At 35.1% G+C, this 15,002-nt stretch overlaps 1 protein-coding gene across 6 annotated transcripts in view; it reads left to right on the top strand.

Moving 5' to 3' along the window:
* LOC106788516 (protein trachealess) overlaps positions 1–15,002 on the top strand; it is a 94,089-nt gene that overhangs the window by 24,448 nt on the left and 54,639 nt on the right. For 3 of the 6 annotated variants that reach the window (XM_014751837.1, XM_014751836.1, XM_014751839.1), the window contains one exon: positions 4,376–4,405. The exons of the other annotated variants lie outside the window; for them this stretch is intronic. In XM_014751837.1, coding sequence (XP_014607323.1) covers positions 4,376–4,405 — 30 coding nt within the window. The remainder of the gene's footprint in view (positions 1–4,375; positions 4,406–15,002) is intronic. 6 annotated transcript variants of the gene reach the window in all.

A 15,002-nucleotide genomic window follows, 5' to 3' on the forward strand; every position in this document is an offset into this window, starting at 1 on the left:
TCATCATCATCATCATCCGTGTACCGTGCACTTTCTTATTTTCTAACTGTACGCCTACGCTGTAAGCGTAACTGCATGCACTTCGCTACGCGCCTTTTCTTCGACACGGTTTTCTATTTCCCCTCCCACTCTCTTTATCTCTGTTTTAAAAAGATCGATCGGTAAGTCGATTGATCGAGAATCGAATCCCCGATCGATTCGATCTATCCGAAATTACACTGGTCACGCCTTGTACGGGCCTACCCAAGTATATTTTTATATACTAAAGTTATATGTATGTGTGTGTTGTTGCCAAAGTGATACGAGCAAGCAAAAAGAAAAATAAAAAAGAAAGAGAAAGAGAGCAGATAAAAAAAAGGAAATTTATTATACCGTGACATATTATATAAATCGGATAGATCGAGAGAGAGAGAGAGAGAGAGAGAGAGAGAGAGAGAGAAAAAAAAGTCACAAGTGGCAGGGATTTTATGATAACTCTCGGAGAATGAAAAATAATTTCTACACACGATTCGAGATTATTATTATTATTATTATTATTTTGTTGTTTTATTTTTCTATTTACTTGTATGCATTTTAGTACAAGATAGAAAAAAAAAAACTTGAATAATAAAAGAATTTCTTCTTGGAATAAACTTTAACCTTTTCGGTATTTTAGCGAATCCCTTTTATACGTAATCGTTTATGCTAAAAATCTATCTTGACCGACCCATATACGATTCGTAATAAATTATTATAGAACGATACTTGAGAGCTATAAACCAAAAAACCAAAACGGGTTAAATCATTTCTTTCTTAAGGACCAATAAAAAAAGAGAGAGAGAGTAAATTTCTCGTATGAAATATCAGGATATCTAGATTATCGTGCTAACGTCAAAAATAGAAAAAAAAAAAAAGGAAAGACATTAAATAAGAATAAGAAGAGTAAAAAGGAAGAGAGATATTGAAGAAAAGTATGAAAAAAGGTTGTCGTAAGTACGTAAAAGTCACCCTGCAGGGTGCCGGAGGATCGCAAATCTTGTCTCAGCCGATAGGCCGATGATATAAAGAAAGGATTATACGAGTTATTCAGATTCTTGGTTATCCATCATGTTGAATTATCACTCCGCGAGTTCGAGAAACTTTTCTTTAAGAATTATTATTGTTGATCGGGATAGGGTTAAAGGGGGTGGGTGGGGTGGGGTGGAGGATTGATTTAATGCATTCTCTCTTTCTCTCTTTTACATCTTCTTACGGTACACGCGTTTGGATAAGTACACACAGAAAGAAATTATTATTATAAGCTAGGTGAGATTTTGATGGTACCTTTTTAGCCAATGCAAGACCAACGTTGCGGGAGTTCGCTCTGCTTTTTGTTCGACCATGAGTTATCACCCTTTCCTCTTCCTCCACCACCCCCTTGACCCTTTCATTCCCCATAGCTCATGACTCCGAGCTATTACGTTGTAAATATTCACTTATCTTTGAGTACCAACGAGTGAGGAAGAAATTCGGATTGAATCTGAAATAATAAATATGAATGAAATAACGAATAAAAACAATAGAAAAAGAGAAAAACAACAAAGGTGTAAGGAAATGGGTCGAATGATCGAGGTGTTTTGATCGGGACGCTGGTAAATTCTTTTGTTGTCATATTTTTTTTTTCCTATGATGGAGTGAAATGAGGTGGGGTTGAATCGTAGGTGGATTAAGGTTGATCTTAGGATACGTTGAGGTGAGTGACGTCGATCGAAAGCAAGTGGAGAGAGACTAAACAGGTCGAGCAGGTTTTAAGTAGTCCGCAGACGTCTCGCAAATTAGAAGAACGTGCATCCAGTGAGCGCACGTGGCTCGCCAAGAGCACCATACCGCCGAATTTCTGCACGTGGGTTCGCTCGGAATTCCTAATAAGTCAGTGACTAGACAGAAGTCTTGTATTCCTATCGGCCGCGGGCAGGTTGTTCACGGTAGCGAGAGAATCAAACAGAAAGAGAGAGAGAGAGAGAGAGAAATGGAGTGACGTCACGGATACGTGGGATTCCTCTCGAGCAGCTGGGTCACGTGCTGCGGGAGAACGTGAGTCTAACTCAAATGCGAATCCAGAAGTAGAACCGTTCCGAATCGAATCCCAAACAAAAGTTGATCGAAAAGCAACCGCTTCAATGATTCCAAATCCTCTGCTATACTTTGCTTTGCTTTGCTTTGCTTTGCTTGTTTGCTTCTTCTTTTTATTTTTCATCATCATCATCAGGAATACCCTCAAGATCGTAGGTTGTTTTAGATTTTCTTCGTGCAAGGATGTAAATCGTTTCTCGATTATGTCCTCATCGTTCCCCCATCACTTTAGGATTGACCTAATCAATCTGACACCTGCCTGCTATTCTGATCCTTAAATACATTGTTTTAAGGTAAAGATCAACTAGGTAGATAAAATTGTAGTTGAGGATCTTTCAGAAAATGGTATTAGGAATTATTTTGATAGGGAGAGGTTTGAAAGTAACTCGTTTAAGTACTCGCCATTGGTTTCGATGGTAAAGAATATAGAAATGAGAGAGAAAGGGCTACGTTGTTTTTATTATCGAAATCCCGAGAGTAAAATACTGCGCGTGATCGAGATACTGTCGCTGAAAATCCCTTAACGCAAAACCCACTGAGGGATAGAGAGAAAGAGAAAAAGAGAAAGAGAAAGAGAGAGAGAGAGAGTAACAACGGGCATTTTCATTAGTCCGAGTGGAGAGACTCGCCGAACGGTAGATATTTGATTCGGTTTTTATCCCCGGTGATGGTGGTCGGCATTCCAAGCTCAGCCGCGGTCGGTTCGCGACTGCCAATGGAAAAACGCCCGCAAAGCTGAGTTCTCGATCGCTACGTAAGAAGAAATCCCGTTTAGGAGCAAATAATATTACCTTTAAATATGCTGCCAACTCTAACTTCTCCACTACCCATGACTCCCCGTATTATTTATACGAGGTAGAATCCGGACATTCGTTCATTGGTTGCTTGATTCGTTGGGTTGGTTGGGTTGGGTTGGTTGGTACGCGATAAAGAAATAAACCCAAGGTCCAAAATTCGATGCTTCTGATCGCATCGATAATCATTTTCATTTGAACTTATAAAAGGATCAATTTTAATCAAATCACCCCAATAATATAATCTTGACTATTCAAACTTTCATCATATTTTTCTATAAGTTTGTTGGATATTATATTAAAGATCGTGTATAATAATTTATATCTGTGTTTATGTATCCATTGCACATTTGCATTAATCCAAAAAAAAAAGAAACTAGATTATAACTGGGTATTAAGAAGATATCATCTATCTTTCCATTGAATATCAACTTCAGGGGAGGACACCAATTTTGATCAGATCAAACGATTAAATTAATTCTATTAGAAATCTATCGATACCAACAACAGAAAAATAAAACAGAACAATCATAGGTGTCTTTTTAATAACAATCTATAAAGATAAAATAAAAATGAATTATTACCAATAGGATTTAAATCAATTAATCTTTGTACAACAGTTTATATACTACATTGCATTTAATATAGAAATATATCATCAATGTCCTTTTAATTTCACTATAGAATATATTTTAATAACAATCTACAAAGATAAACCAAAACAAAAAATGAATTATTACCAATAGGATTTAAATCAATTAACCTTTTACAACCATTTAACTACCACATTGCACTCCTAATACAAAAATATATCATCAATGTCCTTTATATATATATATATATATATATATATATATATAATATTTTAACAAACCTATAGATGTTAAATTATCTTACTTACATCTATCAAGTATTACATTTTATAAAGATCGAACGTGTCGGTATCTTTTGAATGTACCTGTAAACTAAGTGGTTGATCTTATCTAATCTTAATATAATTGCGAGCGTACGTCATGAAATTGCTTATTATACTATGGAGAAGTTGATTCGGGAACTATAATACGGGGTTCGAAAATTAGCTCTACCTGTCCGCCTACCTACGCCATGGCGATGATAATGTCTGCTTATAGACATAACTACCTATGTGCACCAAACTACTCATCTCTCTCTCTCTCTCTTTCTATAGGCTGAAAATAATCTTCACGATTCTTTCCTCCTTTTCTCCTCTTCCCATCCCTTCCCATCCCTTCCCTTTCATTCCCTTCCTTTCCCTTCTCTCAACTTACCCTTCTTACTCCTCCTCATCTTTTCAACCTTTATCTCTTCGGCCTCGTTCGTCGAGTTCTCTTGCCAAAACTAGTTTATAAAACGAGCCCGACGAAACTGCTTTCTTCTTGCGAATCCAATGACCCCTCCCTTCTCCTCACTATACCACCCAACCCTCCCCTGTCGTTAAGCCATTGTGACGAACCTTGTTTGTGTTGTTACAGATTTGAGGAGAGACACTACGCTTTCGAAAGGTATGCTTTAACTCTATCCTAACTTACCCCCCGTTGCATGTATGTGTATATAGTATATATATGTGTGTGTGGGTGGGTGGTAAGTGTACGTGTTTTTTTTTTAATATCTTTCATTAGATTCCTTACAACCCTTATTTATAAATTGGTACTATAAGATCATGATTGTATTATTTGATATTTGCATGTTAAAATTACATCCCTATCTAATTTATTTTATTGCATGTGTATTCAATGTGTAAATAATTGTTTTAACATCATTCACTTATAGTTATATCACGTGATACTTTTTTGTATTATTATTATCCTATCAAACCTAATTTTTTGTTTTTTTTTTTAATAATACATTTAATACGATATACGAATAAAATTCGTTGATAATACATTCATTTCTTATATGTATTTATGTAAGTAAGTAAATTACCGTTACATGGAATTCAAGATATACCGATGTAAGCGTGAAACTACAGTGGCAAGAAGGAAGGAACGTTTATAAAAGATGCGATACTCAAATGGAGATACGCATTCTCTCTCTCTCTCTCTTTTTCTCACATCAGAGAGAGAGATAGATAGAGAGAGAGAGAAAGAGAGAGTTACGAGTGAAACCGCAAGTGGGCCGGGCTCAGAAGTAATTATTACGCGTCTCTCTCTCTCTCTATCTCTCTCTTTCTCTCTCAACAATTAACTTTTTGTTGGCTTGCGCGCGAGCCTCTATGATTTTCGCAGGAGGTTTCTAGAGAAATAATAACGATCGGGATATTCGGACCTGATCGGATCGTTTCCCTCCCCCCGCCCCACACACACCCGTTCTTCTACTTTTATTATTCTCCCTTTTTTCTGAACTTTTGTTTTATTATTCTCAACAAGTTTGAAAGTATCTATCCCTCCTGTTGCATCTTTAGAAAATTAAATAATCTTTAATATGGTTGTTCAAGGGGCCTAACTTATCTCAGATTTTTAGTTAAATTGGAATATACTAATTCCCGATTAAATCATTTTTAAAAGTAAAGTAAACTTAAGCATGATTATAGTTGTATGAATTAGTGAAAGAAACAAGTTTGGTAAAACCATAATGTATGAATTATTTGGTAATATAAAATATTTATTTGTTAATAATGTTTGATAAGTGTTGGAAACAGAATGAGGGCGTTGTAGAATTGATGTTACAACGTTGTTTTAATCTGTAAAACAAAGGGAGAGTATAAAGAATACAAATATATATATTTTCGGTATGCTGAGTTTTCGGTTTGCTGATTATTCGGATTTTCAACTAAGTGAGGGTATTTATTTAATTAAAAGTTGACTAATTATTATATATATATATATATGCATATGGTTGTTGTTGAAATAATAAAACGTGAGACGCGTCGACTATATCATCCAAGAAGAAGATGAAGAAAAAGAAGAAAAATAAGAAGAAGAAGAAGAAGAAAAAAGGGATTACCAAGTATCGGTCATTTGCAATGATAATTTGTCTCGTCTCTCGTCGTCTCGCGAAACTCTGATCGCAGTTGTCGTCGTCGTCGTCGTCGTCGTCGTCGTAGTCGTTGTATGAGAATGAGAAAAGAGGGGTGGTGTAAATGGATGTGCATGTTCGTAAATATTCGGCGTTGAAGAGGGTAATTATGTAAAAGGAAAAGAAATTTGTAAGCGTAAGAAAGAAATTGCAGAGCAGCACAGTCAAAGAGTTAAAAGAAAAAAGGGGGGGGGGTTCTTGCTTGCGGTGGTTGGTGGGAAGGAGTTGAGGGTGAAAAGGAAATTCAAAATCATTTCTTTGAAAGTATACACAATTGATTTATATACAACGAAATGAGTGTTCCTTAACATTGTATTATGTAAACCCCCCCGTTAGGTTTATTAGATTTTTCTTTGTAAATGATTTATATAATTTGTATAGGATATAAACATATGTGTGTTATTTAGTTTTGATTAAAAGTGAAATTAATAAAAATCTACAAGTTATATATTTATATATAAAGAAATTATATTAAAATAAACTTAAAATGTGCCAATTTTTCGGTATGCTGATTATTCAGGTTTTCAACTAAGCGAGGGTGTTTATTTAATTAAAGTTTGACCAATTGTTATATCAAAAATATCGTTTTTACAATAACATTAATATATTTTCCATACATTATATACTTTTTTTGTTTATTTAAATTAACTTTTCTCATATAAATAAATCGTTTACATGTATGAAATTCATTGATAATAATTTTCTAATTAATTTGTGTATCACGATATAAATATATTTATCATTTAAATTAATTTCATTTTATATAATAATCAAATTATATAAGAATAATTTTTTTTCGAGTGAAAAAAGTATCTAGCATTTATAACGTTTGTAGGATTTTAAGTGACACTCGTTGTATGTATACCAAACTAAAGCAAAGCAAAGCAAATCAAAGCAAAGCAAAGGAAAGAAAAGAAAAGGAAAGGAAAGGAAAGGAAAGCAAAGGCTTGCAACCAGGAGAGTCGTTGTATTATAATGTGTCGAAACGAATGCTTTTGTTTCCCGAATGAGTTACCTGGGCCTCTTCTCAAGTATGTGTGTGCCGGCTCTGCCTTTTGTGGATTGCGCGCTGCTTCATTTGCCGCGGTTCAAGGTGGGCCTCACTGAGGCCCCTTTTGGTCCACTCTCTCTCTCTCTCTATCTTTCTTTCTTTCTTTCAGAGAAAGAGAAAAATAAAGAAAAGAAAAAAAAAGAGAGAGAGAGAGATCCGAAAAGAAGAGGTCGAGGACCTATCTTTTCGTCTTCTCAAACTTCATCTGCCTTATACAACATTTTAGATGATTTTTTTTAAACACTTTGTTTACCCCATTCAAATCATTCCTCTCTAAATAATAATTATCTGCAATGTGTTTTTTTTTTTATTAGACTTATGAAACAATTGTCCGAACTCTGTTTAATCTCAATTGCACGTGATTTCAAATTTTAATACAATATTTAGTTTTATCATAGAATCATTCGTTAGATTGATTCGTTATCTTCGAAATAATGACGAATTATTTTTATTTGTTTATGTTGACTGATCCACTCTCTTCCTGTTTAAGTTTCAATCCCCCTTCCCTCTCACCCCTTACACGAATTTCAGTAGAACGATCTTTATCGTCATCGTGAGATGGAAGAAGGATTGGTACTGATGGGGTTGGGGGGTTGGGAAGTGTTCACTATTTTTACATAGAACGTCATTTATTGTTCGAGAAAAAAAAGAAGAAAAAAAGAATGAACGACAAAGTACAAAAGGCTATGGGACAAATAATTACGTATAGGTTTTATCAACATGTCGAAGGATTTTAATATAGGATCGTTTAACGACGCGATTTCGAATCCCGAATTCATTGCATACGCATGAATCGGAGTACTTTATAAAGCAGGAAAAGTAAGTTGGAATGCAACTAATGGAACAGGATCGAAGGGCAGAGTATAGTATACCTATAGAAAGAAAGAAATAAAGAGAGAGAGAGAGAAGGAGAATGAATGAGTGAGTGAGTAAGAAAGAGAGAGATAGAGGATTCAGTTCGGCACAATTCCGATCCCTAGGATCGTCTCTTAAAAGGCGTTTTAAATCGGTGCTCCGTGAAAGAGAATCTCATACAGATGAAGTATAGAAAGGAATTCAACCAACCCTCCTACCTTTCCCCCCTCCCTTCTCTGATCCCACCCTTCTCTCTCTATCTCTCTCTTCCATTTTGTTTTCTTTTTTCTTTTTTTCTTTTCACTCGTATCGTTTCACTAGGTTGCTGTTGGCCCGTTCGCGAACTTTATTATTGATTTTTTCTCACGTACAAATTTTCTCCTCCTCTTCTTTCTCATTTTCGTTCACTTCGTTCCATCGTTTTTGGATTATTTCTTGCGTTGAAAAAATTTCGATCGGTAAGATGCACTTTTTTTTTAGCGTTTTCGCGAAAGATTCTTTTCTTTTTTCTGTTTTTTTTTTTTGTTCGTCTTTTTAACATTGCAGAAGCCTTTAAGCTAATAATAACATTTTCGATCGGGATCACTTGGTAGGATGGTTGCAAGATATCCTGAGATAATACCTAAGGGAAGGTTAGGATAATGGGTCGAAGGTTGTGTGACGGAGGGGTGGAAATGGCTACGGGGCGAGTAACACTCGACGGTACCGCAACTTCGAGATTCGATAAGCCTGCTAGGATCTTTTATTAGGATCTACTCGACACCACACTCCCCCTGTCCCCCCAGAATTTCGTTCGGGTTAAATCAACGTTAAAGTACAATTCGCGTGTGCCCTATTTTGTTGTTCTTGTTGTTGTGTTTAAACAAAACTCATTCATTTTTTACTTTTTCCTATTTTTCGATCGATCATCGATCATCGTCGTCGTCCTCGTAGTTTGGTGGTGGCGGGTGTGAGAGGTTGGGAATTTTCTTTTATTCTACTTTCTTCAAATTCGATTTCTTTTTGGAAACGGGCAAGCGCATTAATAAAAAAAACAAGAGGGGAAATAATACATGGTTATTGAGGGAAGAAGAAAGTAGCGTTGTAGTGGTGGGGGAAGGGAGGGGATTGGGTACTACCAAAGCAACGTTTTTGCTACTCGTTTATTCCATAAATCTTAGGAATAAATAAGAGGACATATTGGTTGTACGCAATGGGATATCCAACGGCGTGCTGTTTATCGTATCCCGCAAATGCGTTCCGGCGCATTTAAAATGTATCGAACTGTCATGGTTTAGTGGTTTTCCCGATTTTGACATTTTTCATCGTGCGTTTTACTTTACCACACATACATACACGTACACACAAATAGAAAAAATAAAAAGAAACAGAAGGGACGAAGTAGGGAGAACTGGCCCTAACAAACACACACACACACACATACATGCATACACACGCGTAAGGGTGCGCCTTTAGGATTAGAGAGTTATTGTTGTTCTAAATACATCGGTCAAGGGGGAGTGAACCCCCATTTCCCACTTTCGACAGGGTAATCCTGACCATAAGAGACCAACCAACAAGCGCAGCACCACCACCAACAGCCAATAGTCCTTCTCCCTTTTAGGATTCTACATAACGTGTACTTTGGCCTTCAGAATCTCACTCACCATGTGCGTTTTACCATAGTTCGTTTATGGTTAAGACTATCTCTTCTTGTCTGCTTGCATGTTTCTTCTATCTCTTTCTTTCTTACTTTTTATATTTTATTTAATTCGTTTTATGTTTTATACCTAACCGATTTACTTTTATCGCGTTATAATAGCCGAGATCTTTGAAATTGCGTATGAACTAAAGAGACAATTTCGATCCGAAGTATAATATACACAAATACACACGCAGTGTACGCTTCTTACACATGCTCGTTACATGCATGCATGCATGCATAGTCTAAAAGAAGAAGAAGAAAAAAATAGGAAGAAGAAAAGAAATAATCGTTTAAGGTATTCTTGGTAAATCGTCCAATAGGATTTCAAGCTTATTTTCATACATACACATTTGCCTATGTCGTTTTTACGAGATCACATTAGATAAACCCCTTTTTTTTTTCTCTGGGTTCTCATATTTTCTTTTTTCTTTTAATATTGAAGAAAATAATACTACAAAGTGTGTGTGTGTGTGTGTGTGTGTGTGTGATAGAATAAATTGAAATTTATTAATCCAATCGTAAAATGATACACCGAAATGTATTCTCGGTTAGAATATTTCATTTGTATTAAGGAACATTTTGTTTTTATTATATTACTGATTAATAATTTGAGAGGATTGTCTTCTTTTAATTATTATAATATTCGTGTATATTTTTTTTATACGAATTCAATATAAAAGAAAATTATTTAATTATGTAAAACAATACGAAAACAAAAACCTATATATATATATAAATTCAGATATATGTGTATATTAACGAATTAAAAATAAAAGAAAATTATTTCATTATGTAAAATAATACGAAAACAAAAAACTATATATATTCTCCCCAAACCAATATATATATATATAATATATATATATATATAAATTCAGATCAAAAGAAACGATGCTAATTCGAGCGACGGGAAAAGTGCTTCGGCTCGATTAATCTCAATACATAGGAGAAACAGAGAGTAGAATAAGAAGGACTACACTCCTCCGGTAAGGAAGATGGGTCTTCCTAATCTGCATGAGCAGATTGCTTTGAGAATTGACACCCGTGGATTTTGTGGCTCCCTTTTCGAAAGTGCTTGCTTGCTGCGATCTATCGTACGTTTGTATATGAGAGAAGAATCTATCTCGCTCTCTCTCTCTCTTTCTTACACACACATATACACAGATACACACAGAGTCTTTCTCATTCTCTCATCGAATCGGATCGCATCTTGAATCAAAACCCCTTGGCCAGTTGTGGCACGTTCTTATCCTCCTCCTCCTCCTCTTCCTCTTCCTCTCGTGCAACTTTTGCCACAAGACACGAACTCGATGCATATATTAAGTCAGTTTAATTGGCAAGAGGACGACTCCCTGAACGAATAAACACCTAACCAAGTAAGTAAGTAAGTAAGTAAGTAAGCTAAGGAAAGGGAAGGGTTTAGTTTCTTCGTTATCGGTCAAGTGTCTAACTGGTAACAGCTATCAACAGTAGCTTGGAATATTTTTCAAGTTCTTCTTTTACCGAATATTCCAAGAAAAAATTCCAATACCAATATAAAAAAAAAGAAACAGTAAAATAAGCACAAATAACTCACGTGTGCAAATATTCCATCGGTCGGTGGTGTGGTTTTGTACTCATATTATTTTCAAGTACTACTTGGATGTATCGAGCTACTATTACTTACTCGTCGTTTACTCATTTCGCTACTCAACTCAACTCAACTCCAACTCACTTTACTTATTCGCTTATTTATTTTAACTCGAAATAGGAGAAAGAAAAAAGGAACAACACGAGAAAAGTACAAATATGTTTGCTCTAGCTCGCATCGTTAAGCACGACGAATTCTTTCATTTTCTTTTTCATCCTTATTTGCCTCCTCCTTCTTCTTCTTCTTATTCTTATTCTTTTTTCCCTCCCTACCCCACTCCACCCCACCCCACCCCTTTTCTTCTTTTCTTACTCGATCGACTCCGACATAATCGTATCTCGAAGCGCGCGCCGTTAAGATTAATGGTTATTAAAAGGAAGACTTTTTTTCCCTATCGAGAAAGCGTGCTCTCGATATTCATCTGTGTTGTTATTGGTAGTTGTAAGTAGTAGTAGTAGTAGTGTGTCTGTTTCTGTTTCTGTTTCTGTTGCTGCTGCTTTTGCTGATACTTTTAGTTGCTTTTGCTTTAGCTTTTCGGTTGTTGGATTGTTGCTGGCAGTTCGTAAAGAGAGCAACGTCTCTCCCTTTTTTTTTTTTAACCCCACTCCTTCTATTCAAAACCCCCCTCGACCCCACCCCTCTTCGAAATATGCCCTCGGAATTTGACGCACGATTGAGTCCTCCCCCCCCCCTTTTCCTTAACTCTCCCACTCTTACTTTTCTTTCACGGACAAAGACATTTTTATCATCGCGAGACACTACTGAATAAAAATTATATATATATATATATATATATGTAAAAAAAAAGGAAAGAAATGTAGAGGGAAAAGGATACTTAATTTTATTGGAATTCTCTCGTTTTTATTAAGCTCCCTCGATTAGGTATCGAATTCGCGACAAATTATTACACTTTTCTACACGATTATTTTATTTATAATATTTATATTGATTAATTAGCATTGTTATATTGTTCTTGAGAAATATTTGTTTTCTCTTACTTTTTTTTATATTTTACGTGTTATAATTTTTACTGACAAATTCTTTTCTGTGTCTGTGTCTGTGTGTTTTTTTTTTTAAAAAGAAAGATAATATGTGTTGAAAATTTCTCTTTATAATTTTCTTTTATTTTTATTTTAATTTGTTTTGTCACGGTTGACTTGATAATAAGAAATGAGTTAAAGAGGATTATGAGTGTTAGTAATAGTAGTAATAGTAGTAGTAGTAGTAGTAGTATTAACGTGAACGTAAGTTAAATGCCGATCCTTTCATTTCAACATACCTAAAGAAAAAAAACTACTGTTTTTCACTTGTAAATGTATGGAAATTGTTTCCTTTCCTGAGTCTCTTTCGAATCCTTTTGAATAAAAATAAACAAAAAAAAAAAAGAGTAGTTTCAATAGCGCCTGCATTGTGTCTAATGGTGCATACATTGAACGTTCGTATGCATCACGGAAAGGATGGGTGTCTCGCGAGTGTATAACAAATTATATTTTCATTATTTCCTTATCTTCCTTTTCATTGTTCCGTTGCAGCAAATAACAAGCATAAAAACAGTTGATACCTTCAACAACAACAAAAAAAACAAACAAACAAACCAAATGCACAAACCATTTGTTATAATTTCTAATTAATCCGTTGCAGCAAATATAAAGCATAAAAACAGTTAAAAAAACAAAAACAAACAAACCAAATGCACAAACCATTTGTTATAATTTCTAATTAATCCGTTGCAGCAAATATAAAGCATAAAAACAGTTAAAAAAACAAAAACAAACAAACCAAATGCACAAACCATTTGTTATAATTTCTAATTAAATCAAATAATAATTATTTATATTATTATAATATTATATTTCGAGTATTGTGTGTTACAGATTGCAATTCTGATTTAAATTCTGAAAAGATTATGTTAAAAAAACCACCCCCCCCCTCCTCCCCGCCGCCCCTTTTGAAAAAACGGGGGTAATTATAAAACGACGAATACTATTTGATTCGAAACTTATCTTTGGCAATACTAAAAACGTTTCGTTTAATTAGTACGATGCGTTTATTCGCGGCTCGTAAAAGGGAAACGTAGTTTGCGATTACGCTAGGGTGAGAGAAAGAGAAAGAGAGAGAAAGAGAGAGAGAGAGAGAGAGAGCAACAGTTGGAGGAACATAGTAGGGAGATAAAAAAAAAAGAATTACCTAGCCGTTTCGCAGTAATTAAAAATGCTGCTGCAATAAGGAAGGAAGGATGGTATGGTAAGGGGTGAAGGAGGAGGAGGTGGAGGTGGAGGAGGAGGAGGAGGAGGAGGTTCTTTAATTCGTAACGGCTAATATTTATGGCGCACGTCACGGCTAATATTCCCCTTCCTCCGCCCACAAAAACCTCCACCTTCCCCCTCCCCCTCTTCCCCCCACTCTTCGTCTCGCCCTTCTCCACTTTTATTTTTGTTTTTTTTTATCTCCTCGAAGTGTTCCTTTTACCACCACGCCTCAGTTAAAGACTCTGCTCCACTAATCGCACGTTTCTTTATCGATGATGATCGATCTGTTAAAGTTTTTTTTGAATAAGAATAATAATAATAAAAAAAAATAAAAGAAACTAAACAAACACTGTACATAATTGTTCGGTCATTCTGTAGAATGACCTGATTAGGATCGGTCATTGTATATAATTAATTGTTTTTTTTCTTTTTATTTTTGGAACTTTGATTTATATTGTTAGATCGAAATGCTTGCAAGTTTATTTGAATGGAAAAATTAGTTAAAAATTTAAATGACACGAATATTGAGGATGAGAGAGAGAGAGAGAGAGAGAGAGAGAGAGAGAACGATGAGAGGAGTAGAATGACTGTCTTACTTGAGAAAGAAAGTTAAGTAGAATACGGTTAGGTAGAAAGCTTGGAGAGAAACGACTCGGAGTGGATATAAATCCCACTTAGGGGTTGGTGGGATACGTATGCGTTACAGATAGACGCGGTTATTCATAAGCAATGGTCCATAAATAATAAAACGCAGTACTGCGGTACTGAAATATTGAAAGAACCTTGTAAATATCGTATTGGCTTTAGAAAGAAATTTACATACCAGTTTATTCTACTTTAACGTTTATTTCCTATATCCTTATTCGTATAATAAATTTTATCAAATTTATATTACTCGTGTCTCCTCATTACAAATAAATACTTCAGTTAAATTTGTTCGTCTCGTTTTCTTGTTGTTAATTGTATATTAAAAAAAAAAAAAGAAAAAATGATTAGTATTCTTAAACATAAAGACACGATTTAATTTGGGGGAGTTGTTTGATAAACTCAACTAAGAAAATTAATCAGAATAAGAAAACATTTTCTATATCCTTATTCGTATATTCAATTTTATCAAATTTATATTACTCGTGTCTCACGTTACAAATCCATACTTCCACTAGATTTGTTCGTCGTCGTCTTGTTGTTAATTGTATATTAAAAAAAAAAAGAAACAATGATTAGTATTCTTAAACATAAACACACGATTTAATTTGGGGGAGTTGTTTGATAAACTCAACTAAGAACATTAATCAGAATGAGAAAACGTCATTATATTATGCGTGACGCCGTTCGCGGGGCTAATCTTGTAAAACATTATTCTAACTAAACTGTCATAAACGAGAGGAAATGAAAAGAGCTGGTTAATAGCTTATGTATGCAAATGCGACTACGACGACGACGACGACGACGACGACGGAACGCGGCAGATTGCACGGAGTGCTTTCAACTGAGAGGAATAGGAGTGGCTGGTTGGTCGGTTGCTTTGGATGGGCTGGTTGTTGAGGAAGTACCCGAGAAAGGGTGATTGTCGTACTAACCCTTTATCTTCAGACATAAGATGAACAATAAGGAG

Source organism: Polistes canadensis, unplaced genomic scaffold, assembly GCF_001313835.1.
Source record: "Polistes canadensis isolate GaletaPanama2010 unplaced genomic scaffold, ASM131383v1 scaffold_142, whole genome shotgun sequence".
Taxonomy (NCBI): domain Eukaryota; kingdom Metazoa; phylum Arthropoda; class Insecta; order Hymenoptera; family Vespidae; genus Polistes; species Polistes canadensis.